At 40.2% G+C, this 27,933-nt stretch overlaps 2 protein-coding genes across 2 annotated transcripts in view; both read right to left on the reverse strand.

Moving 5' to 3' along the window:
- Positions 1 to 27,933, reverse strand: part of LOC108261599 (NACHT, LRR and PYD domains-containing protein 3) — a 619,868-nt gene that overhangs the window by 356,387 nt on the left and 235,548 nt on the right. The window lies entirely within an intron of this gene.
- On the reverse strand, positions 501 to 8,340 carry LOC108255282 (TBC1 domain family member 10A). The gene is made up of 4 exons (XM_017451139.2): positions 8,145 to 8,340; positions 2,551 to 2,740; positions 2,323 to 2,477; positions 501 to 2,047 (listed from the first exon to the last, which is right to left on the reverse strand). Exons 2-4 carry the CDS (start codon positions 2,633 to 2,635, stop codon positions 1,481 to 1,483), a joined length of 807 nt encoding a protein of 268 aa, XP_017306628.1. The 5' UTR covers positions 2,636 to 2,740; positions 8,145 to 8,340; the 3' UTR covers positions 501 to 1,480.

Raw genomic sequence — 27,933 nt, forward strand, 5'->3', positions numbered from 1 at the left:
AAGAAACTCTGCAACTATCTGTTACAATGTCTGCTCCGAGAAATCCTAATACCCTTAGAAGATTGCTGTGTATTCACCAACAAGAGGACCTGTTGAAATGAGAGAGGACCTGACTTTTGCTCCAAAAAAAATAAAAAAACCAAGAGGTTAGTTTGACAATTTATTAATGAGGGTAATGAAAAGACGTTGTTGTTTAACCCTGAGCAGGGCGTCAACAACTCCAAAGATCCTGTCTTAAGTCCGAGGGTTTAGTTAGGAGGTAGAAAAACATTTAAAGATGATGTTTTAAAAGAAACAAGTGTTTCATCCTTAATGGTAAAAAAGAAAATGTTTGTACTCCAATATGAAATAAAACGGCGGAGACACACTGAGTACATTTCTGTTCCACAGTCTATAAGGATGCCCAAACTTCATGTAGTGTGAAAAATATATACACCCTCCGTGACTACGTTACTTAAGGTTTAAACATTATTATTTTGTGATGGCAGCAAGAGAAAACGGTTGTGCATATGGTATCTGGTGATTTTAGAATTAGGCCCCAAATATCCAATATGTTTGTGTATGGCTTCGTCAGGCAAAGATCACGATGGTATGGAAAGAGTATACAAGAGTAATTGGGGTGATCTAATGCTTAGGACTTGTACAGTACTTCAACTCGGGAACGTCCCACCATGGCGTTCAGAGAGGCGTTATCTAAGGTACACGTATATATAATATAGATCAGATCTATATTAGAAGGCGGTGTGGTATAACGTGAATCAGCAATAAAGTTCTCAGCTTGAGTTGTTTTGTTTGCGTGTAAAGTATACAGACAGTAGATATTTCACTGAGATTGTGTTAATGAAAAGGCTGTGCCTATTGTAAAGGATTGTTGTGATTGTCGTGCAGCTCTTGTAAGATGTGGTAAGGAAATTTGTGAAATACAAACACAAAGAAGTGGTGGTTGCTTCGGATTAAGAAGAAAAAAATCTGCCAAATTGATACGAGTGTAATATAAACAAATGTTTGTGATGCCTGTGAAAGTCTTTCAAAAGTGAATCTGTAGGTAGCTTCCCTTCTGAAGACTGGAGCGAGTAAACACTCCTCAGCAACTGCAGAGTTTTTGTGGAGTGTGTGTACATTTTTGGACCAAGTGTGCCCTCTAGTAGCTGACGGGTTTCTCCCTTTCTCAGATTGTTTGCAGTTCCTCTGGTGTAAACTATAACATGTTAAAGACTTAACGATCCTTGCTATTCAGTAGACGTGTGCCAATAATCAATTCCTCAACGTATCACACAGTTTAACACGCACAATAAAAAAATAATAAATCAATGAGTGTTGTTTTTGTACTCGGGAGCAGCAGGCGAGTCGTGGGTGGCAGGTGCGTTGTGCGTTAGCAGAGGGCTTGAGTCTGTAGATGGATCCAAAATGGTGGCTGAGTTTTCTGTATTATTAGGGAGCTCATCATGGTCAGGTTCTCTGGATTGGACAGGAGGACATTTCAGCAGGTGAGGACGCCACGCTGAAGGTGATCCGTGTACAGGAGCAGTAAGGAGGGATAGATGTTGCAGAGGGATAGATTCCCCCGGTTTCTTATCGATGGAGGAATTCGAGGACGATGCACGAGTCGCTCTGTAGAAGTGCTCGTCTCTTTGACCTGATTTTCCTGCATTGTAGGGAGCCGTGGTGGATGCGATGGTGGATTTGGAAGTACAAGATTGAGATTTTCCTGGTTCAGAAGCTGTATGTCCAATATCTGACTAGGTTTAGACTCACCAGGTAGCGCGTAGGGGTTAGGAATGAGGGCTTGGTTTTTCTTCAGGCTCCCTCTCTTCTTCCTGAGGTTCAGCTCGGACTTCTCCTCAGGGATCGATGGGTACTGGACCATAATGGTGGGTTTCTGGCGGAGGTCTTGGTGTGTATGAGGCTCGGTGGCTATGATGGCGCGAGCACTGTGCATTCTCTGAGGGAGTTTGGGGCCGGGCTCGCCGCGCTTCTTCTTCCAGCACTTCAGCTGCGTGCGTTGCTCATGTTCCACGTCCTGTGCCGATACCTGCAACTCCAGAACCTACAGCAAAAATCAACAGTCACAAAAACGTACTGGAATAGAATGTCATTCTGCTGTACTTAATGTGTTAGAATGGGCTTCATTACAACGTCATGTAAAAGACGATGATAAATATTTATGAATGCTAATTTTGTAGAAATACAAAGGTGATGATGGATAAAACATGCTTGATCACCATGGCATGGACTCGCATAGTTACAGTAATGACAGGAAATGTTACAGTAGTGAGAGACCCATCATCATCATCCTCCTCCTCCTTCTCTCTGTTGTGTTACCTGGAGCACTAAGAAGCCCTCCTGCATGTATCTAGGCTCAATCGCTCTGAGGACCTCCATGGTCTCATAATGACCCGGACAGGCCTTGAGCTTATCCCGAGTACCCAGCATGGACATCAACACCACCAAGCCCACACGGAATATCATTTTCACTCCTTCACAAAGAAAGAACGAGAGAGAGAATCAACACATAAAGAAAAGAAGGACAAGTGTGTGTTTGTGTCTGACCGTCACACAAGAACATGTCCCACACTCTGAGGACCGAGGCCCAGGGCAGAGTTCTGGAGAAGGCGCACATGAACCACTCCATCATGTAGAGCACCGGCTTGATCTTGTGCTTGTCCAGGTGCCGATACGCCACAGAACACACTCGCTTCAACAGCGCATGCAGGATCTCTCCGTCCAGCTGAACCGCCTCCTGCACACATAACGGTTCACAATAAGCGATATAACTTGCTGTTAAAAACACAAAACAACTGTTCTGTTACACAGAGAAGCCCTGTTTCTAATAATACATTGTGCAAACAAAACACGTAAAATTACAAAGCAAAACTACAGCTCACACTAAAATATATAAACACACACTCACAATAATATAGAACATTAAACCTTAAAGAAAACACTAAGCAAAACTGCCTCATGAACACAGCAACACATACACACAAACACAAGTTGGCGGTGTTGAGTCGCCTCGTACCGCTGAGCAGGCTGGGGTTTGTAGCTCCGATATATAATTTCTAACAGATCTTATGATCTGTGTGGCGTTACAAAACTAAATTACCGAGTGCGAATGTTTCCTCTACAACTTCAGACTGAACTGAACTACATTCGCTTCAGTCAGATTTCAGTTTTTCACTTTTTCACACCTGCAATCCACGGATACATAACTATAGCCGTTTTAAAAACGTGCATTCAGTCCGGTTTCTCGTTTCTACTGAACTTCTATATTCCAATTTATTTAACTAGGCCTGTAAAAATAAAAAATAAAAACACTTGGCAAATGGTACTTCTCAGCTTAATTTGATTGGTGAACAAATACAGTGATCTCAGTTGATCCTAAATGTTTCTTTCCCAACAAAATAGAAGGTTTAACAAAGAAAAAATTTTATTTCTCAGGAAGTTATTCAACGAACTAACAATGAACTATTTTGGCCCTTCAAAGCTATTCAGTGATGAATGTAGCCACCCTTCTTTTCAATAACCGCCATGAGCCTTCCATCCATTGAATGTCTGTTTCTTGATCTGATCATGATCCATTTTAGCTGAATGGAGCATTGCCCTGCATAAAGATCATGGTCTTCTTGAACGTTGCTGACTTCTTCCTGTACCATTGCTTGAAGAAAGGATCTTCTACAAACTGGCTGTAGGTTTGGGAGTTCATTTTCAGTCCATCTTTAACCAAACGGAAAAGGTCCATCTGCTCCATCTATAGTCACTGTTATTTCATCGGTCCATGAAACCTATAAGGAACGGTCTTCAGGTATTTCTTGGCCCAGTCATGATGCTTCAGCTTGTAAGTCTTATGCAGTGGCGGTTGTATTTCAGCCTTCCTTACTGTAGCCATGTCTCTGAGCACTTGCCACCTTGTATTTCTGGACACTCGTGGAAGGTTGCAGTTCTGAAACATGGTGGCAGTGCTGGCTAATGGGTCCTCTCACGTTTTATTCTTCTTAGTCTTTTGCAGTCAACTAGCGCCTTTTCTTCGCCGCGGTTTTTTGCCCCCTGTCGAGTATTCATAACAAGGCATTTTTGTTGGGAGGTCACACCTCAATAATTTTGCGATCGTCAGTGTGCTGCAGCCCCCTGATAGGCATTTTACAATTTCTGACCTCTTTTTTTTGGCTCATTTTCCTGAATTGGAGAAGCCAATAATTATGCAAACCTTATATAGGATGTTAATCACTTTAAGGTGTAGTGTTTATATGTGGTGTTCTCCCAACAGGTTATTTTGTAGACCTTGATTTTGTTTGATAACGAGCTTTGCTTTCATTGGTTGGCTTAAAGGAGGGCGGGGCCACGACTAATCTACTTTTTTCCCCTTCGTCTTCTTCGCACTCTTTTTGATTATACTGTTCTATCTGCTTTTCATGCACAAGTATGTCCGTGTACTATTAAGGGGAAAAAGTGCACGTGCAAGGAGATGTACTACAAATATAATGTATAATATAAACTTACACACACATTTTTAACCAGACAACACCACAGGCTGTCAAAATGGCTGATGGTTTTATCCATGTTGGGCAGAAGGATAGACTGTTATCGTACCCATAATGCAAAGTGTGAATGAGCGAGCAAAAAAACACTGATAAGACCGATTTGAAAACTTTCCAGGCTGATATTCTAACGAGCACGCTTGACCTTTGTTGATGTGAAACTCTCAGCCTGCTATGGTAATATTTGATTATATCTTTTCATGTGACAACACTGAAGAAATGACACTGTGCTACAATGTAAAGTGAGTGTACAGCTTGTGTAACAGTGTAAATTTGCTGTCCCCTCAAAATAACTCAACACACAGCCATTAATGTCTAAAGCGCTGGCAACAAAAGTGAGTACACCCCTAAGTGAAAATGTCATTTTACAGTTCAACAAACTCTCCTCCAGCCCCCCAGTGCTGAGCCGCCCACAGAAGACAACGTGGTGTAACCTGTGATACATCTCCCAGCCTGAAGAGGGAGCACTGCTCAACGCATACATGCTCTCAGTGGGGGGAGGGGAGGGACATCTGCTTTGTGACTAAGTCAAACTTTCTGGGAATATTTAACCGTTTGTCCTCATTCTCACTAATACGACTGTTTACAATATTATTCATATGAAGTTGGAAACTCTGAGACAAACTATTCATGCATTAGTGCTGCTCCAGCTTTTTAGTGTCCATCACACTTTTCTGTGAAAGAATCGCTGTGTGCACCATTAATCCAGAGTCTGTGATTAGATTATCCACATCATGTTCAAATAAATATTTCTGTAGGAAACGCTTTAGAGCAGGGAAGCCTTACTGTGGTCCTGTAAGATTACAGTCCAGTACAGTTTGGGAATTTTCCTGAATCACACCCGATTTAAGTCCTCAGGTCATTAGGTAGGAGTGTTAGATGAGAAATCATCACACTGTGCATGATTACAGGAATTCAGGACCAGAGCCAGGCTCCCCTGATTTATAAATTAATTGTTGATGACCTTAAAGTAATTCCCAGTGAAGATTTATCATCTTTGTACAAGCATCCTTTTCACATTTAAGAAGAATAGAAATCGCAGTGATTTGTACATTTGTGCTCTGCATTTCTTTCAGAGCCGTGGGACTGAATTGTTGTGTATATAGGCAGTTTTTTTGTGCTCTGAAATTGAACAGGACTTTTGAGAAGATAGCTGCTCATGGTTTAATTCACTTTTAAAAAGGGACTGAAAATATGAAGTGAGCGTACGTGTATCAAAAGGTGGTTGTGTTGAAGAAACCTTGTTGACCAATCTTTGCTAACTTGCTCTGTCTGTGTGTGTGTTTACTGGTACAATAGTGGTAGCAGATTTTCAGAGCCGAGCTTACAGTAACGAAAACGCTCAAGTGTACTTGTTTGGAAGATGTGGAAACTCAAGTCTTACATGTTAGCACAAACATGTCTTTTTCCTTTATTAGGGAATTTGTGCTTTTGGACATTTTTGAAAGATATCATGCTTGTGAAATGTGCTTTGCGTGTTATTCATGTTCAACTGGTTGTATGGGTGTATCTTTATATACACTTGTAGCAGTGTAGCTACAGTACAATAGATTTCGTTAGCAGTCATATCAATCGTCATATGAAATGTTTGGGCTTAGATTTGTGTCTTTTTGAATCATTTACACTCTATGGCATCTTTTTACGGTTTTGCTGTATGGGCTGTGTTCCAATTGATCTGTGTTTGATCATTTCCTCCCTTCGCTCAAACATTGTGTTTGAGAAGGCCTTCTTAGTTGAACGGTTGTTTTCCTCAGCTCTGGATTTAGCTTTGGGCCCAGAGGTTTTTGGAGTTTGAAGATGAGGCGATAAAAGATTTGGAACACAGCCCTGTTTTCCTTTCCGATGTTCCCCGGCTTTTTTCCGTCACCCGTCACCTCCTAGCCGAGCTCAATTCTACTGCAGTTTTTTAGCCACAAGCTGCTGGTGCTTGACTTCTGAGGCCTTATCCTGTTAAGCGGCCGCACTATGGCAAAAAGGAGAGTTCAGTATGCTGACTGTATGAGCTTCAGTTAAATGTGTATGTGGTCGAACTCTTGGTAGGACAGTCCAGTATATTACAGACGAACACAGACGAAAACATCCACAAGGCTTCTACTAAATATTGTTGAATGTCCGCTCGTATGCAACTCTCCAACAGTGTCACGTCCTATCGAGAGTTTCAGTCGATGTTTATAATCTAACACAATGGGATTTTTTTTACTCTGGTGTAATTTTCTTGACCACTTTAACGCAGCATCTCTGGTGTTACTTTTGTCAAAAATGTAGAACAACAGAGACGAGGCAATGACTAACTACAAAGCCACTGCGCCGACCCTGATACTCCAAAAACTGTATTTTTATTACAGCCTCTCTTTAAACTTGATTTTGCCCATTTTCTAAAATGTAAAAGCGTAAATACAAAAACGTTTATAGGATTATAAAGGATTATTGACTGGTTTAACTGCAGTTAATATTTTTGCAGTCTTCTTTGAGGGTTACACATTTGGCTCCCTTAAACAGTACGAATCTCCCCATGCTCTTCAGCAAAAAACTAAACAAATAAACCAAAATAAAAACACCTTTATCCAGCACAACACGTGAAGAAACCAGTAACTTCCGGGTCATAGTCATTCGAAAAAAATGAATAAAATGTTAAAATGAAACCTGGACATTTGACCTGTTTTCTAATCGCTTATTTTTAACTTGAGCGTGAGATTGAAAGAACGGAAAACGACTTGTTTGTTATTTTCTCTCTGTTTCGTTTTGGATTTGTAAATGAATAATAAAATAACAAGCCATTTTTCCATTTTCGGATAAGTGGATAATTGAATATGAAAAGAACGAATGATATGATACACAGATTCTATTAATTCAATGGTGTTGTCAATCAGTAACGACACTTTTCATTACCATTTTGATTTATTCAAACGATACCGGTAAAAGTCCACGAGGCAGGAAAGGCCGTACAACTCAACATTTTAACACCTTCATACAAAAACATGACAAATTGACTGTTTATTCAGTGCTTCCATATATTAGCAAGGTGAAAGGCAGGTCTGTGAGAAATGAATAATACTGACATAACTATCACGCTTCAGTGTGATGACAGAGCGGACATAAAATGGAAAGTAACTAATAAAATACAAAAATAGATGGATGATTCACTTTGGGGGGAAAAAACAAACAAAAACATTCAAGTAGCTAAAAACTGTATTGAAATGTTAAAAGATGACAGGGAGTTGGCACAGAGGAGCAGATGAGGCCACAGGGAAAGATGAACATGACATGTGTAAGGACAAATATATTAATACTTCTCTTTTTTACATATTTACAGGTCAAATACTAGATCGTAAATACTATGAATTCATGCTGCAGACATGCTGACTATCATTCCAAGATCCATTTTTAATTATTAAGGATTTATAAAATGTGACACTAGGTTACTTCTCTATAGTTAAAAAAAATTGCAAACAGGAATGTGTGTGTGTGTGTGTGTGTGTGTGTGTGTGTGTGTGTGTGTGTGTGTGTGCCCGCTTCATACTCATCCAATCCATACTTGTGCCTGAGAGTGTATTCATTGAGTAAAGACAGTGCGTGTGTGTATTTAGACGGCAGTGTGAAGTGGTGTACCACTATGTGAGGAGGGAGAAGTATGCTCTGAGGATGTGGAGATGGAGCAGGATGACGTGGCCTCTCTCTGGAGCTCCTCCACGTTCTTCACGCAAAAACAATAACTCTCTCAAATTCTGATGGAGCGGCATCTACATAAGAATCAACAAAGCACACAAACATCAGTTTCGTTTTGGGACGCCGATTTTCTAAATCATTACATTCGCTTTCTATTTATTTATGTACGCATTTATTTAACATACGCATATACCACTGCAATGGTATTAACGGCATTACCTTGAACAAACATCTTCAAACACCACACAATTCTTAGTATAATGTGTTGCAAATAGAGCTGCAACAACTAATCCATAATAGTTGATGAAAATCGATAATGAAAATTGTTGACTGAGCAACCCTCATCGTGAGTCCCAAAGTGCGCTTCGGCAGCATGGCCCCCACTCACTACACACACACACATGCACCTGTGTTCATACAAGCCCGCTTTCTACACAACCCCGGATCATGCTGATTGATGATGTAAGGATTGAGGATGTGGTCATTTTCTTTAATCGCACGTCTATCATTAGAGAATCCGCATCATTAAAAAATGCACACTTTTCCCCCACCTCCAGTATTCCCTGGATCACACAATCTGGGAATATGTTTTTATATATTTACTAGAAATTCTTATTTACACAATAGGCAGTCTGGCAAAGGTCTAAAATGTTTTTGATTGCTCCCCAATTTTTAAAACATTCATACAGCCATTATTGATACCAAAGTAATTATAATACTCACAGTCACACCCGACTCACAGAAAGTCTGTACCAGATTTAAAACATTCAATGACAAAGCAGAAGAGCGCTGACGAGCACACGCACACCGTATTCTCTTTTTCACACACACTCCCTGCGCAGATAAGGCCCGATAGGGACACACATACTTTTTATCAACAATGCCTGCAAGCTCACATACACACATTATATTCACACACTATTACACATATTTATTTTATTACATACACACAATTGTGGTTTCAGAGTATAAAGCACCTTCACACCAGCTCTGTATGTATGAAGCTTACAGTCATATAAATTAAATGCAAATTTCTCCGAAACTAATTTTCAAAGCTTATCAAACACACATATCTCCTTATGTATGGAGCTCATGTTCAGAGCACTAATGAATACATTTTTCCCTGTCTCCAAAACTAAGTTTCAGAGCTTATCGCACATGCATGCACGCTCTCACACCACACTCATATTATAAGCACACACATTTGTTATTACACATTCATACACCGGGCACGCTGGGTCCGTTCCCTAAGTTGCGTGACCCGGACCAGGGCCCAGGATTTATACCCCTCTCTATCCAGACCTGGAATCAATCCAGCGGTATTAGGGGTCCCCCACCAATGCAGCCGCCACCTCTAGTGGCCGGTATCTGGGGTTCGAGGCTTCACATCCCCCTGCTTCCTATCCAGCCCTGGAATCTTTCACCAGCGGTATTGCAGGACTTTTGCTCACACAACACATATACCATTCCATTAAACAACCTTACATAGTTACAATCAGTTTACACTTCTCTTACCTTTTCTCACTCACTCAAGGTTCTTTTGGAGACCAACTTAGTCCTTCTTCCCACCCCGGGGCTTCCCACTTGTGGCAACAGATCACTAAAACAGAACTTTGAAATAACAGGTGTCTGCAATACCTTTTTTCCCCTATATGGCCTATCTGTTGCTTAGAGAGTGAAGTCCCACGGGAGAGATTACAGACATATAGATCTTAACACAGTCCCTTCGGGGTCGCCAAATGCTGGCCCAAATTTAGCCTATAACCCAAAGACACTTAAAATTCAACATAGAAGCAAATACTCACATCTGTGAACCCAGTTGGAGATAGAAAAAAAGACACCAGTCGTGAGTGAGAAGAAGCAAGGGTCCAGATTTTATTTCCACCTCACGAGATCCACACCAATGAGAATTCTCAGAAGTGATCTGACACCTGGAGCTCAAGCTCCAGTATTTATACTGTATTTACACAGTAGATAACCAATATATTTTAAGACTATGATATCAATACCAATAGGGTTAAAAAAGAGCTCATCTACATTACCATGATGTTTTCAAAAGAGGCTTATCAAATTTACCATGATGTTTTGAAATGATGTTTCTGACTACTATTAGGATTGAAAGTGGGAGAGAGAGAAAACAATTTAGAGAGACCTTGGTCTCATGTTGTTATCTCATAATGTTATATGTGTGCGTTGGGGCCTTTGGGTGTGTTATGTCTGCACGCCCGCCCTTGACTGTACGAGAGTGTGTGTGTTTCTCAGCCTGCACTCCTCAGCTCTTATATTTCTCTGTGACTAATAAACCATAGTGTGTTACTCTTAAAGATCTTAAAGTGTGAATCGAATTCGTAAATATCCGCCTAATACCGCTTCTGTGTGTCTAGGTGCCCGTCGTCATTTTTTCTTCTCTCTTTTACTGGAGGGGCTGGATTTGGATCTGAACACTCACTATCAGCTTGCGCATCTCACTGCTGACATCATGGTGATACTTGACGTTCTTCGCAGCACCCCCTGCGGGGTCCCCCCCCCTCTCAGATATAGAATCCACCCCGCGAATGTGTGTATTGATGCCTCTACACAAACAGACCCTCTGCCTGACCCTCCCTCCAGCTTTCAGTCTGAGGATGATATTGCCTTCTCTGATCTGGGCTCTGACCATTCTTCCCTCTTCTCACCTGTCAGTCTGCGGTACTCTCAGTATTCTCCTTATTTCACCCTTGCTGGCTATCCCATGTCCCCAGGACGCCACCCATTTTCTTCCCCCTACCGCTCTCCTCAGGATTACACACCCACCAGTCCTGTGAATTTTAAATAAAATTACATGTTACTCATACTAGGTCTCCCTCGTGTTTATTTCATGTCATTTTTAGCCACACAGTGCCAATACTTTTGAGTGCCGGAGGAGTAGGGTGGCAATACTTTCGAGAGCCAGTCGTGTAGGGCACCAATACTTTCGAGAGCCGGATGCTAAGGGCAGCAATACTTTTGAGAGCCAGACTCTAAGTGCGCCAATACTTCCGAGCGCCGGACGCGTAGGGCGCCAATACTATCGAGCGTCAGACCCGTAGGGCGCCAATACTTTCAAGTGCCGGACGCGTAGGGCGCCAATTCTTCTGAGAGCTGGACGCTAAGGGCGCCAATACTTTTGAGTGCCGGATGTGTAGGGCGCCAATACTCTTGAGAGCCGGACGCTAAGGGCACCAATACTCTTGAGAGCCGGACGCGTAGGGGGCCAATACTTTTGAGAGCCGGACGTTTCGGACACCAGAACTAATGGAACCGGCAGCTATGCTTTTTAGAGCCGTCTGTGTGGGGCGGAAATACTTTTGAGAGCCGGACTTGTATGGAGGCAATTCTTTTAGAGCTTGCCGGGTAGGGTGCCAATTCTTTCGCAACTCAATGCAACTCAATGGGAAATTTTCCGAATTTGAGCCTCCGTACCAGGAATGCCGACATTCCGATCACTTCTGTAATACATAGCACACCTCACCTCAGTAAGCCGATCGATTTGACACCTCAACTGTCAATCTCTGACAAACGGTGCGGGACTAGTTACGCGCCAAAAAAAGTGGAAGAATAATAATAATTATAATCATAATAAGTTTGCCGAATAACAATAGTAGTGCTTTTGTCACTAAATTGATAAAATCACTAAAATGCTAAAGTCACTAAAATGTCACTAAATCGTGAAGCTTTTGAATTTTCACTGCTTGGTGTGGGCTTGGCCATCTCACAAATTTCGATGTTTCATCAGGAAAAGGAAGTTGTGTTAACTCATACATAGAATGTCCAATTTGTTCCAAACAAGAACCGATACTTCCGTACCAGGTTGGTACCAACATTCTTAAAACGTGACAGTATTAGTTTTTCTGCACTAGCATTGGAACAGAGTTTAATGGAGGTACCGAGGTTGCAATTCTTCTGGACCTGATGTGGCAACAAATACATGCAAATGTTTTAGTTGGTCCACAAGAGTTGAAGAAGAAAAAAACGCCTACAAGTACACAGGAAAAACTACAGAAGATTAGCTTAGCTTAACAAGTTTAGCTCTGCCCCGACTCGTTGAGAGGTAAAGAGAGGAAAGCTTGTTGAGAGGAAAGCTAGTATCGGAATGCTATGCCTCGCCATTCAGCCCGTGTCCCGTCAGCTAACGTCACTGATAATTATTCAAATGTTAATGCTAATAAATCTTTTTGGCCTGCCACAACATCGGTGAATTTAAACTAATGCTTGCATTCAGAGTATAAGCAGTGTGTGTGTGTGTGTGTGTGTGTGTGTGTGTGTGTGTGTGTGTGTGTGTGTGTGTGCGCATTTAGGAGTGCACCTCCACTCATTTTCAGACAGTGTTTGATAATTAAAATACCCCCCGCCTCTCTCTCTCACACATACACACACACACACACACACACACACACACACACACACACACACTCGCTCTCTCTCTCTGCCAGAGGAGGATGTACTTTTGGTGTTCTTTTGTACTTCATGTACTTTTGGTGGTATCGGTACCGACTACTAGATTTTTGGTATTGTGACATCCCTACTGGTAACATGAACTCTCATGATTTACATTAACTCAAACATACAGTGTTAATCTGCACCAAATGTCACATGTTTTATACAAAACTTGGCCTGAGGCTATAAACATGCCAATATTCAGTTATAGTCATAAAGCCACCTGCTACCAACAGGAAATTATACATGGGACATTGTGACACACTCCTTACAACATATAAATGCAAAAAAGTGCTAAAAACTGGAACTGAGTGCCCCTGGCAGAGCAGCCAGAACGTGCATCCGGGTGCGAGGGCCCTTTCATCACTGCTTGTAGCTTTAATTATAATTATTATTATTATTATTATTAATATTATTACTATTATTATTATCTCCCTAAAGTGACCAATAACAAGATCTGAATGGTAAGTTTTGAAATTTGGCACATTGATACTACAGGCCACAGGTAACTGGCCCACATGAGCCCATAGGTGGCGCTACAGGCTACGCCCAAACTTACATGATTTTCACTCTGTCCCATAAGTCCAAATTGTCTGAAAATTTGTATACATGCTTTATTTCCCATCAGGAACAAAAATTCATTGGGACCCATAAAGTCCACCGTGATAGATTTTCCTGTACACTTTGTCCAAAACTACAAAAATCTTCTCCTTATGAGCTGTAGGTCCGATTGACTTGAACTGGTGTACTTGTGTGGGATACATGTCTTTCTATAGGGTGATAAGCAATAAGGAATCAAATAAAAATTTGCCAAACTATTTTCATGTTGGTGAATTGACGTCTGCACATATCGTGTCCATAAATCAATGGAACATTAACCTTTTGTACTTGATCTGTAGCACACACAAAGAGGGCACTACAGTATCTTTGGTAGATAAACATAATGTAACTATCTTTATCATCCCCTAGATGGCACTGTTTGTCTTGGATCCAGCCAAAGCACACTTCATTTAGATTTGTTTGAGCAGCAGGAATAAATTCAAAATGTTCAAGTAGTGTTGTATCAGCATGAAGTAATTCTCCAAACTTCTCACTCCTCATTGTTTTTGACAATGATCATTTGTGGAAAACTACAAAAATGAACTTAAAATCTGCCACTGATCCAAATGCTTTGAAATGTTACATATGTGGGATACATTTCTCCACCATGTCAATTTTGAAATGGTCTGCAATCTTGAAGAGGAATCCGACCATTGCAGCTTGCAGCTACACAATTTTTTTTTTTTTAATCCCAGTAGCAGTATGGTATTCCTACTGTGTAGAAGTACAATATATCAAGTCCTCTATTTCTTTTCTTGTCTCTTTAGCCAACTGGTGATGTGGAAGTCACACTTAGGGAAGTTAAGGTGGGCATCCTGACTGTGAGTGATGATACCAGACATGATGGTTTCGTCCCAGCTGATGTCCTGAATGTTGCTGTGATACTGGAAGGGGAGATGTTCCTGATGCTCTTGCTATACTGCTTGGACTACTCTATGTTCTGAACATTAAGTATCCCATAGAACTATGATATACCTTTTGAGGTACTTCAGAGAATTTTCATGAAAATTGGCGAGCTGCACAGCAATAGTTCACAATCTAAAAAATAAATTAATGCAGTGATGTAAAAATGGAGCAAGGCAACCATATTGTTCAGGTTTTTTTTCACATGGAGCTTGGGGGTTCAAGCTTGAGTACATAGAATTGGAACTTTTTCACATTTGATATGGTTACATGGCTATTTCACCCAAAAATGAAAACTTGCTGATTTACTCATCTTCAGGTCATCCATGAATACTTTGATGCAGATTTTATCTGCTGTTTGGACTGAAAGTTCAGGCACCCATTCATTTGCGTTTTATGGACCTATGTATGGGTTCCGATGAAGACAAATGCATACAAATCATGGATGACCTGGGGTAAATTATCAGTAAATTTTCATTTTTGGGTGAACTAACACTTTAAATGGCTTCTGATCATAATTACACATTGGTTTGTGTGCTTCAGCAATATTTTATTGGTCAACTTGTGTACAAGGCTTATATTGCGTGTTTGTAGACAATACATGTGCTGAGCCTTTGAAGTGTGATAATGCTGTTTTTTTTGTTAATTTTATACTTTTATTCTCATTTTGGATACAATTTTATTTATTTACTAATATTTATGGTATAAATATTAAAAATATATTTATAGTACTAATATTGAGTACATCTAACTTAAATGCTAGTTGAGGCAACTTTGCAGTTGAATAAAGAAGTTGAGACGACTTAACTTTTCCTAACTACATTTTATAAGTTACAATGACTTTAAGTGAACTTTTGTATTGAAGTTCATAAAACTAAAAAAAAAACTAAAAAAAAAAAAAAAAAATGGAAAAAGGCCACTTTATGTTGTAAGTTGAGTTAACAATTTTTTTTTTTTATTTTTTTTTTACATTTTATTTATTATTATTTTTTGGGGTGTAAACTGTCCTGTGGTATGTCATTAGTGTTTTATTATTTTATTTTATTTTTATTGTTTGTATTACTCTGTGTCTTAAGCAGCACTGTATGTGTAAATGCACTGTAGGATCGCTATAAATCATCAACAAATTCCTTGTATACTCAAGCATACTTGGCAAGTAAATCTTATTCTGATTCTGAAAGCTGTTCATCACCCTCAGTCCTAAACTCTCATCTCATCCCCATCTTATGATCTCTAACCCAAATGTCTTTGGTGTACAGCACAAACAAATGAACTGGTCTCACCGCTCCAATAGTTTCAGAAGGGACTGTAGTTAGTTCTGACCATGTAGCTGTGACTCTACAAACCCAAAGTAGCAGTTTCATCTTTAATTTTCTCTGACACTGGGAAAACATGATATTTTCAGACTAGGATATCATTTCAAACAGCTGAAAATTTCAAACAATAATCTGAGATTATTCTAACGAAGAAGTTTAAACATGAAGGCATTGAAATGGGCAGCATCAGCGTAATCTGCACCAACTCCAGTATGTTCTAGAGAAAAGATGATACTTTTCAATTTCATTTAAACGCTTACAACGCTTAACTTATCAAAACCAACCATAAAAGGATACCATACACAACCACTCAGTACTACTGCAGGCCTACCTTGTAATCTAACCTGTAGGGGTCCTTTGTCAACATGGTCTCCCACAGGCCACTGTAGGTCTTGTCCTTGAAATTGTGGCTGATTTTCAGCCCCTGCCACTCATCCTGCATTGCAGCCATGTTGCACACCGATCTGCAGGATTGAACAGAGCAAGTGAGCTTACATAACATTGTCTCATATGGTATTGCAGTGTCAAATAAGTTCTTGCGTCTCTAGAGGCTCCTTGAAATCCCTCACCAGGTCTGCCACATCACCAAAAGAGAGAAGGCTGGCCTGGTCCTCTGGCCATGTGTCAGTGTTTAGCACTCTGAAAGACTCCACAGGGGTCTGGGCACCTTCATCCTTCAGCAAACCACCAAACCTGGCTTTGAGCTCTTCCATGCCAATGTTGATGGCTGCGTCTGTGTGCTGCTGTGGATTGGTGAGGCCTGTGAAGCCTTTCAGATTCCCCTTCAGTGTTAATCCCTTTAACAGAAACACACACACAAACCAAGTGACAATGAAATGTTTGGCCATTTGTCAGCCAACATTAAGGTTGCATTTGTCTGGCCATTTTTTTAACGACTTCTCCACTGCATTTCCATCCTTATCCTTTAATTGGTTGTCTTGTATTGTGCAATTAATACATTAATTCTCACACGAGTCTTAATCATTAATTTCTCTTCCATCCTAACAAACTCTCATCCTAATGTAACCAAGTGAGAAATGGTCCGATTATTGTTTAAGTTAGGAAAGCTGTTATGGCCTAAATTGTCCTGGAGGTGTCAGTAAGTAGCGATGTTGGGTACAAGCGAAGAGGCTAGGCATGCGCGCACACACACTACGCAATGTTCTGTGAGAAGTGCGGTAGAGAAGTTCGCTCTTGGGTTTGTTGGTAGATCTCACACCATCCAGTGTGTTCATTTAAAATGTTGGGGGTCTCAACTCCTGGAAAATGAAGATATTGTGTGGTGCAGTAGCTCATATATTTGTGAGTGTAATTTCATTTTTATTTGTTTCAACGATGTCAGTGGGCAAGATAAAGAGTATATTCATTTGTTTTCTTTTTCTTTTATAAAATTAGCCCACTGCTGTTCTGTCTGATGTAAAACTTGTTACCTACAGTGTAGTCAATTCACTTATCAGGTCAATTACCGAATAAATGTAAATCTAAAGAACCCTTTTAAATGTGTTCCTGGTGGTAAACCCAAATCCACGGTGTTGGCTCAAATTTAGCCTATTACCCAAAAACATTTAAAATTCAACTTAGAAGCCAATACTCATATCTACCTCTGAGCCCAGTTGGAGATAGAAAAAATACACCAGCCGTGAGTGAGAAGAAGCAAGGGTCCCGCTTTATTGTTCCATTCCACCACACGAGATCCACACCGATGAGAATTCTCAGAAGTGATCCCCCTACCCGGAGCTTAAGCTCCAGTATTTATACTGTATTTACACACTAGATAACCCATAGGTTTCAAAAAGACTATGATCTCACTACCAATAGGGTTAAAAAAGAGCTCATTTACCTTACTCTTATGTTCCAGAAAAGGGCTATTTCACTTACACATAGGATTGAAACCAGGGGTTTTAATTTACACATAAAATCAGAACCCAGGCATTTCTAATAACCCAGAAAATAAAAACCCTGAGTTTCTAGTTACTCAGAGGATCAGAAACCAGAATTTTCAGTTACCTAGGGCATCAGAAACTTCGTTTTTCATTTACCCAGAGAATAGAAAGTGGAGAAGACTAAACAATCTAATGGGACCTTGGTCTTATTGTTATCTTGAGGGGGGGTTTGACCCAGCCACCCTTATAACTGGCTCTCTTCATGGTTCTCTAAAAATTAAGGCCTTCCTTGCGAGACGAGAATCTTCACCATCTGAATCATGAGTAAGTTATATTTTCCTGTATTTCTAGTTTTTATTTTCAGATTTACTCTATATCTCTTATTATATATACTGCTTAAAAAAACGGTTTACTGTACTTCCTACTTCTTAATAGCATTTTTATAAAAAGTATATATATATATACTTTTTATTATAAGACATTACCTTTATAATATCTTAATATTCCTTTTTATTATTCTTATAAAGTTATAATAGTATGTGTGAGAGAGATTGTGTGTGTGTGTGTTAAGTCTACTTGCCCGCCCTTGACTGTACGAGGGTGTGTGTGTGTGTGTGTGTGTGTGTGTGTGTGTGTGTGTGTGTGTGTGTGTGTGTTTTAGCACTCCTCAGCTCGTACACTTCTTTCGACTTTTTGACTAACAACCAATAAAGATCTTTAAAGTGTTTTTCCAATTTATCCACCTCTGACTAAAACCGCTTCTGTATGTCTAGGTGCCGGTGCCCGTCGTCAGTCCCTTCTCTCTCCGTTACTGGACCTGGATCTGGATCTGGATCTGGACACTCATTACCAGCTTGTGCATCTCACTGCTGATGTCATGATGCTACTTAACTATCTTCGCAGCACCCCCCCTAGGAATAGAGATCTGGGGTTCCCCCCTCTTCTTCGATACAGAATCTGCCCCATGAACGTGCGTGTTGACACCTCTACACAGTCAGAACCAGAACCCCCCTCCAGCTTCCAGTCCGAGGATGATGTTGTCTTCTCTGATCCGGGCCCCGACCATTCATCCCTCTTCTCACCTACCAGTCCGCCCGACTCTCAGTGGTCCGTTCACTTCACCCTCGCTGATTTCCCCATGTCCCCAGGACGCACCCCATTTTCTTCCCCCTCTCGCTCTCCTCCAGACTACGCACCCACCCGTCCTGTGAATTACTAATAAAATTACATTTTTACTCATACTAAGTCTCCCTCATGTTTATTTCATGTCATTTTTATCCACAACAACGGTCACACTAACACACCTGGAATGTCCTCTAATCACCCTGCTGCTGAGCAAGCATGGTCTGGATCTTCTCAAGCATGGCCCCTGCCTTTGCCCTAAACTTTAGTGCTTCCAGTCTGGTCACTGTCTTCCTCAACTCTGATATGGCTTGGGGGAGGATCAGGTCATTCTTTTGCAGGGTGAGGATAGCTCCTCAAACATGTCTTGAGAGAAAATGGTAGAATACACAAGAGTGCATTCTCCATTTCACACTTTATCTGTTAAGTAGTGAGTAAATAAATACACAGTAAAAGTAAAATGGGCTTCATTTTAAACCATGTCTGCACTGTTGTACCTTTTTCAACCAGTGTTTACCTGGCTATCATTTGACACTCGTCTCCTCACTTAGAATCCAGCAGTTCCTGCACATTCCCACATTATTTCAGTGATTGGCTCATTGCTTGCGAATCATCACTCTCATTTGCATAACGCTAAGACCATCATTGTGCTATGTTCACATCGCGCAGTCATGATCCTGACAACTTCCGTCCTCTTTCTTCCTCTCCATGGTAATTAGTGGTGTACTTCGCTTCATCGCACTTTTGTTGCATTTATTGAGAACAGCCCATCACTTGCACACTGCTCTTAAATTATTTTTCCAGTTCGCACACAGCTATTATTAGGCGTAAATGCGAGTGAAATACTCGCACAGTAGAGCCCTGACTGGCAACAGTTCATTCCTCGTGCATGGAGGGTATGAGGTTCCACTGGTTGGTGCTTGGCTGTTCAGCCGTGTTAAGCCGATCTGCGCCATCGAAACCTCCCATTGCGTAGGTGTATCCATCCAGCATGGCTACGTTCACAAAGCAGCGGCGAGACTTCATGGGCGCCACCTCGTTCCAGGTTCCGTTGAGAGGATTGAACTTGCACACCGTGTTCAAGGACTCCATGCCGTCGAAGCCACCGATGACGCACACAAAACCGTCGAGGAACACTGTGCCGTGATAGGCTCGAGCTTTTTCTTCTCTGCTGTAGGTGCACATCCAGCTGTCCATCCTCGAGTTGTAGGTTTCTAAAACATTTGTAGGAGACAGTTTGCTGATGCCGCTGGCGGCGAACAAGATGGAATACGGGAGCCGTGGGCGGGCAGGCAGATCTGGGTATCCGGAGTTGTCCAACCTTGTTAATGGCCATCAAGAAATGGGTGATGATGGACTGACACTCCAAGGAGCTGCTGAAAAGCAGGGGTGTCTCGATATTTTCCAGGAAGTATTCCAGATCTATCAGAACCGGCCGCACATGATCACACAGTACAGAAAGTGGAATAGAGAAAAAAAGTGTTTTAGATCAAAACTTCTGCTGTATCCGGTCACAATGGCTCACATTGTGCGTTCTGATCTCGGCTCATGACCAAAGAAACTTTTTTACAATGTGCATAAACCCGGCTTAACCAAACCTTATCTATCACAGAGTAATTAGAGGAACGGTCAGGAGCAGAGAGGGTTACAACAGTTACAGTTAATTACAAGAGTATGTTGAACTGATTAAGTTTTATTGAAAGTTGAATAATGGTAAAGCAAGTAGCAAAGAGCGGTCTGGTGCACGCTATGGTGCGTACAGGTTGTTCATATGTTGTCCTAATATCATGTTTATGCATGTAAATTATGGAGAGGGATGCTTGTATCGATATGATGTGGGAGTAAAAGAATGTGCACTCCCAGAAAAGGGGAGGTTTTGTCTTAGGCAGTTAGAACAGTTAAAACTCAATTTGGAAGCAAAAGAGAGAGAGATTCCTAAAAGTAAAAAAAAAGAAGCACAGTTTTTAGTAGACTGGAAGGCATTTGGTGAATGTCAGCGTGAGGTACATAAAAGAGAGAAAAATGTCAGGCAGGGCCTTCATCTGTTTCTTAGTGTGCTAAGTTACAGAAAGCTGATCCTGACCTGGACTCCGACCCTCCACGGCAAACACAAGTAGCAGCACAAGTGGGTCCCTCAGCACCATCATCAGATCCACATTTCTGTCCAGCCCTCACTGTGCTGGAAGCCCTACCTGATTCCTCTGAAAATGCAAAGCAGGACTTCTCACCACTTAGGACTCAAGTTCAAGGGGACAAAACAACTATCTGAAGCACATGCCCACACCTCCCTAAAGGCACAGGGATCTGTACATGAGATAATAACAGTCCCTATGGTGGACATGGCAGGGCCTGATGAGGCAGTGCTCGTTCACCGGCCCTGGGCAATGGCTGACTGAACCCAGGATGGCAATGCAGCCTACACAGAAGCGATTGCAGCTCTCCAACAACGACTAATTTAAGCTTTTCCTGTGCGAATGGACATGGAAATAAATAGATAAATAAATAAATAGCAATGTGCAAGTAGCAAGATTCAGAGGGGAAGATCCAGAAGAGGAGGCATATACACATAGATGTACACTAGGGCTGCAACTAACGATTATTTTCATAATTGATTAGTTGGCCGATTTACTTTCGATTAATCGGATGAGGCGAGGCAAACTTCCGGTACCGTTTTTTTTTTCCATTTAAGTGTTACAAATATTAACTTAAGACTGAAACTTTACACAATTATTTGTACAATTATACAACTCTGAAAAGAACCTAATACACAGACCAGAATATATATTATTCAATTTTAACTGTAGTTTAATTCCATGCTTTTTATTTTTTGTATGTATGTATGTATGTATGCATGCTTGCATGCCCTGATTGGTAGAACCAGTCATTCCCCAGGAGAGAGAGATAGTTTACAGAATACATTTACAAAATACATTTTAATAAGATAGTTTACAAAATACATTTTAATAATAAAATGTATTTTTTTTAAATGAATATTGTTTATTTAGATCTGTCTTGATTCATTTTCATAAAGTTCCAATGAACAGTAAATCTACATTTTCTCCTCCTCTAACTTGTTCAGTACTCGTAATACAGATTAAATACATGTGGGACAGATGCTGTAAACTATGGATCTGATCCAATGTTATTTGGGAACAAAGATCAATCTGAATTTTCTCAACATAAATGTTGTGTGTAGTTTGTTATCAGATTGTCTAGACATACATCACACATCTGAACATAGAGAAATCTCATTGGGAATTAAGTCACCTTTCACGTTTAATAATAAGATTAATGTTTAGACTTTTTTTATGCTGAAGAAGCAAAAATCTAAGTAACCCTTAACCTTCAGTCTGATGATTTGCAATGTCTGAACACGATGCTTGAAAAGAAAAATGTATAACGAACTTGAAAAGGTGGAAAGGGGTTCTATGAATTAGTAAATGGGTATCTCTCTCTCTTTATATCGTCATTACAGCAGTGTTTAAAGAGATACATAGCAGACGAATATACATATAGACAGTTTTATTTTGTACACGCATACCAACTTAATCTTCACCTATCATCGTTCCCTGTAAATTAAATCTGTCAATACCTAATAAAACAGTTTAAGTCACTAACCAAAGTAAGTATACAAACTGAAGCTATGATAAAAGAACAAAAACAGTGAACCTTTCTCAAAGAAATCCCTAAATCCTCTGACCAAGTATATGGCTGTACCATCTGTCTATTAAATAAATGCCGGTCCTTCATGCTGAAAAGAAGGATCCGAATATAATACCGGTAGTTTGGCACTGTGACTCAAAAAGTTGTTTTATATCTGGCATCTGAAAGCTAACTACTGTCCCCAACTGCTGTACAATACTGATGATGCTCTTACAGTTAAGAGGGCTGAACAGCAGACCTTGTTAAATAATATTTTATGTTTCTTCCTCATAATGTGTTATATTTTATAAATATATTCTTATATATCTTATATTACTTTTTGCCTTTTCTTATACATTGAAATGGGAGAAGAGGGGATCGATGCTGGTGCGAAGGTGATCCTGCACAAGGACATGTCTTTGTAACTGTAAGGGACGAGTCAACGTAATCCTTCACATGGTATTCATAAGGTGCCATAGGTTTCTGCTTCTCTATGGGTCATGCTGAGTTTGAACAAAATGGTTTGACTTAACATCCGCAGCAGTAGTGTACAAGTCATTTCTTCCTAATTTGTTTATTAACTTTTATTGTATGCCTAAATGCAATAAAAGTTATTTGCCAGATTCAGATGCTCCTAAACAAATTATTATAAAGTATGAGTTGGTAACTGATCAACAAAGACTTTAAATGTTTTTCTATCTCCTAACTAAACCCTCTGACTTAAGACAGGATCTTTGGAGTTGTTGACGCCCTGCTCAGGGTTAAATAACAACGTCTTTACATTACTTTCATTAATAATTTGTCAATCTAACCTCTTGGTTTTTTTATTTTTTTTGTAGCAAAAGTCAGGTCCTCTCTCATTTCAACAGGTCCTCTTGTTGGTGAATACACAGCAATCTTCTAAGGGTATTAGGATTTCTCGGAGCAGACATTGTAGCAGATAGTTGCAGAGTTTCTTCTGTGTTTTAACTACAACATCTTAACCATTATTTTAACACTGAGACACACGACTCCCTTTAATTCATTAACAAACACATTTGTAAGAATTCTGGTCAGCAAAACCCCCGAAAGAACACCTGTGTGTCTCTCACACACACCCACCCCCACACACCCACATGGTCATCAGAGGTCATAAATGTACTGCTGGGACATGGGATGTCAAAGCATAGACAAAAGCTTATGTATTTAGCGATAGTTCTGTGTAAGTATCCTCGTTGGCGGACCATTTTCTGAAATCTTGTTTATAGTTTAAACAAAATGCACGACTCTTTTAAAACACCATCTTTAAAAAATGTTTTTTCACCCTTAAAATAACCTGGTTAGAAGGTAGGATATGTAATACATATTTTCATTTTCTTCAGACATATTGTCACTTCAGTCTCCACAACGAATAACACCGATGGTTTTGACCTTTCTTTCAGTAAAAGAGAACAACGATATCATACAGCCTTGAAGGACTGTAGAAATGTTTTACACATCACAGTGTTTTTCTCAACAACGTAGCCAATAAACAGTTCAATTATTTCACAAACCTCAGTCTGTTCATTTCTTGACAGAAGGATTACACATAGATCATACACATAGGGAGCTACACATGCATAACATGTCCAAAATTCTAATACATCTACCACATTCAGTCACCAGGTCTAGTATTTTCTGATAGATTAGTTACACAAACTGATAATTACCACAGAAGTAATTTCACAACAAAGATTCACTTAAACCACAAATGTACACATTGGTAGGGATCGTTAAACCCTAAAACACACGACTCGTCCCTTAATTCATTAACATAAACACACTGTAAGTATTCTGGTCAGCAAACCCCCAGGAAACACATGACACTCTCTCTCTCTCTCTCTCTCTCTCTCTCTCTCTATCTCTCTCTCTCTCTCTCTCTAACACACCCCACACACACACGCACGCACACCCACACACCCACATACACACACACACTTCAGACACTGTCACCAGAGCTCATAAATGTAAAATTTATACTATCTACAGCACTGTCACCCCGGGAAAACACATGTAGGACAGTGTGTATAGGTCTACAAGACATCGCCCCGGAAAATGTGTCTTCTAGTTTAAACAAAACTCTCGATTCTTTTAAGCAGCACTTTAAACATTTTACATCCTAAAGGGTTAGGTTTAGAAGACATGTAATACGCGCATTTCTTATAAAACACCGTCTTTAAAAAGTTTACCTCCTAAAGGGACCTATTTAGAAAGTATGTAAAAAATTATTATTATTATTTATTTAATTTTTTTTTTTCTTCGGGTATATCAATGTTCAAGAGTATTTATTTCAGTAAATTTTTATTCAAAGTCATGCCATTTTCTCAAAAGTGCAATCAATAAAGTTTCATTTATTTCACAAGCTTACATTCTGCTCATTTATGTTCACATTCAACCATTGTGTATTTTCTAACAGCGGAGAGATACAAAACAAACCCCCACAATCTAAATTTAATGTGTGGTTGCAAGATAAAAATTCTAATTTATTGAATTAATTAAATATTTAAAGTTGTACACATTATTTTGATGAGTGGTGTTGACATAATAATGTGGATAATTACATCATCTTAATATTGTGTGTAATTTCTGTGTTAATTGATTTAAAACAAAATTTACGTTGTAGTACATTTACATTTAGTCATTTAACAGAGTGTTAGAGGACCTGTAGACTGAACAAATACTAAGGACATTACAATGTGATTATCATTTCACTTACCATTAAATTCTACTAAAGCAATGAATTTGGGGCATGTTCTCAATAGTGATATGACCAGTAGTGGACTCGTGTATAGGCTACACCTGCTAATACATTTGATGGACTATTTTGCACTAGTACACGTAGCTAATGCTAGTCATATTTAGCAGTGTCATTTGAATATCTACTCTTTAGTTTACCGTAGCAGTGGATAAGAAGGAAAAAGTTTCATTTGACAAATCTGTTCATCTAGAGAGGGCTTTTCAATTGTGCTATAGGAAAGATAAGCATGATTACATTTCTGCTTATTCATGTAAACCTCAACTACATTGTGTAACCTAATTTCATGTATTGATACATTTTTTATTTTATTTTTTAAAATCTTTTGTCATTCGCACACGTAGCCTTCCAGCTCCACAGCCTTTGGACTGTGGATAGTTCTATGAGAGAGATAAAAGTAGTAGACACAGAGTGTTTATTTTTTGTCTATATTGCTCATTTCATTCAGTGCTTTAACGTCTATAAATACTGCAGAGATGTTACGTATGAGATTTGTAATGTAAATCACTGGATTTTACTTACTATTGTTATAAAACTTAAAGGCAGTCATTTTTCCTGGTTTAAAAGACTGCATTCTACTGCAGACAATCTAAATGGAGAAACGTAATTTTAAAAATGATTGTCAACTTAACAATTGTGTTCATAATTATGGTCATTTAGTACATAACACTTAAATTCCTTTTAAATAATGTGAAATAAAGTGTGTTTGTGTGTGTCATATTTTTGTTTGGATGTGTGGTAACGTTTCTGTCACGAATGGATGGGATCCCGATTTAACATAACTAGTAATGTTTGTGTCAGGAATGGATGTGATCCAGATTTAACATAACTAGATATATTTTATGACCTACCACAGAGTGTTAGAAAGACCATGTGTGCAACGTGTGTGGGGTGGAAAACACATGGCCGTACCAGGTATGGTAACGTTTGTGTCACGAATGGATGTGATCCAGATTTAACATAACTATATATATTTTTATGATCATGACCTTTGATCTAGATATAGAGAGTTAGAATGTGTATCTTTTTGACCTTTGACCTATACTTGTCAAAACTAAGGGTACATTATATCTCTCTCATAACTTATTTACCCAAGGTACCTCATAAATGTAATATGTAAATGTAGTGTACTATGTATAAATTATGTTGTGGTTAAATCTCTATGCAGATTTATTTAAAGCTGCTTTTTGACTATGTCCAGTGTTAAAGGGATGTATAAATAAAATTTGATTGAATTTAATAGTTTTTCTATTTGTATATAAAAGCCTGTGCATGGCTCCTCCCCCTCTCGGAGGTCTCACTGTGCACTAAAGTGTGTTTGTTTGTGTATTTGTGTTTCTCTACAGTTCCTCCTGTCATTTCTGTACCTCATGATGAATACACACTCGGTGTTGGCGAGTCTGTCAGTGTGCCATATTCAGCGATTGGACTGCCGGAGCCCGAGCTGTAATGGCACAAATTGGGTGGTTCTGTGAGGGGCGGAGTCAACCTATTGACCTTCAAGAATGGAACACTGCACATTAAAAATGCACAACTTGAACATGCCCTGATTTTCATGTGCACAGCCCTGAACAGCGAAGGGAGAGCGAGCCATGACATCACAGTGATTCTGCATGGTCAGAACACACACCCACACACACACACACACACACACAGTGTGTTTCTCTGTAAAACTGCTGAGATATTTTGGTGGTAAATGTTGCTATGTTTTGACTTTTTAAGTCCCGCCCACAATTCCTGTTGGTCAATCTGAAGTGTCCGTCATCCAGGGCTTCCAGAGTCTGCTGCTTTGATCAGCTCAAGGAGTTCCAGAACCCAAAATTGACAGGGAGAAAAACGGAGACCAGAACCTGCGGGGAAAATTTACTGTCCTGAATACAGGAGAGCTAATCATTGAGAGAACCCATTTCAGCACTCGCACACACACACACACACACACACACACACACACACACACACACACACACACACACACACACACACACACACACACACACACACACACACACACACACACACACACACACACACACACACAATGTTTGACTCTTGAGTGAATTTGTGATACTAAGCTGTAACTCTTCAGGCTCCCCTTTATCAGCCCTCTGATGCAGGTGTGCTCACCTGTGTGGCCATGAATGCAGCAGGTTCTGCACATCACAAAGTCCATCTGTCTGTTAACATGAGGCCGGAGTTTAAGGAGTCACTGAGCGACATGACACTGAGGGTGGGGCAAAATCTGACCCTCACCTGCCACGCCCACTCAACCCCTCCCCCTGTCATCACCTGGAATGTTAACAATCGTCCCTATACAGATAGGCTTAAAGGGTTTAAAGGATGTACATACACATATGTCAGTGCACACACACACACACACACACACACACACACACACACACACACACACACACACACACACACACACACACACACACAAGGACTGATATGTGTGTGTGTGATTTTCCCTGCCCCTCTTGGTCCGGTTTCAGTGTGGAAGAAGCGGGTCAGAGTTTGCTGATGATTGGGAATGTAACAGTGAGGGATTCGGGATTGTACATGTGTACAGTGGAGATCAGCGTCGGCTCTGTTCGAGCTTTAGCATTCATCCATATCACAGGTGAGTTTTAAATACAGGTCTGTTTTACACTCTCTCTTTCACTCTATCTGTGTGTGTGTGTGTGTCTCTCTCTCTCTTGTTTCATTGTATCACTCTCTGTCTCTGCCTCTGTCTCTCTCACTATAGAGCCTCCAGTTCTGAAAGTAGATGGCCATGTGTCTCAGTTTGTCTCTCATGGTGCTGTAATTGTGTTGGATTGTTCTGTTAGAGGAACTCCAGCTCCGGTGTTGTGCTGGTTTAAAGATGGCCACCTGCTGCAGCTGCATAATGATATTTAGTGTGTGTGTGTGTGTGTGTGTGTGTGTGTGTGTGTGTGTGTGTGTGTGTGTGTGTGTGTGTGTTTGTCAGAGCAGGGATTCAGGAGAGTATCTGTGTGTTGCTGAAAATGAGATGGGAGGATGATATCTCTGAAAGTACAGGG

This window comes from Ictalurus punctatus, unplaced genomic scaffold (assembly GCF_001660625.3).
Source record: "Ictalurus punctatus breed USDA103 unplaced genomic scaffold, Coco_2.0 Super-Scaffold_100056, whole genome shotgun sequence".
NCBI classification, from domain to species: Eukaryota; Metazoa; Chordata; class Actinopteri; order Siluriformes; family Ictaluridae; genus Ictalurus; species Ictalurus punctatus.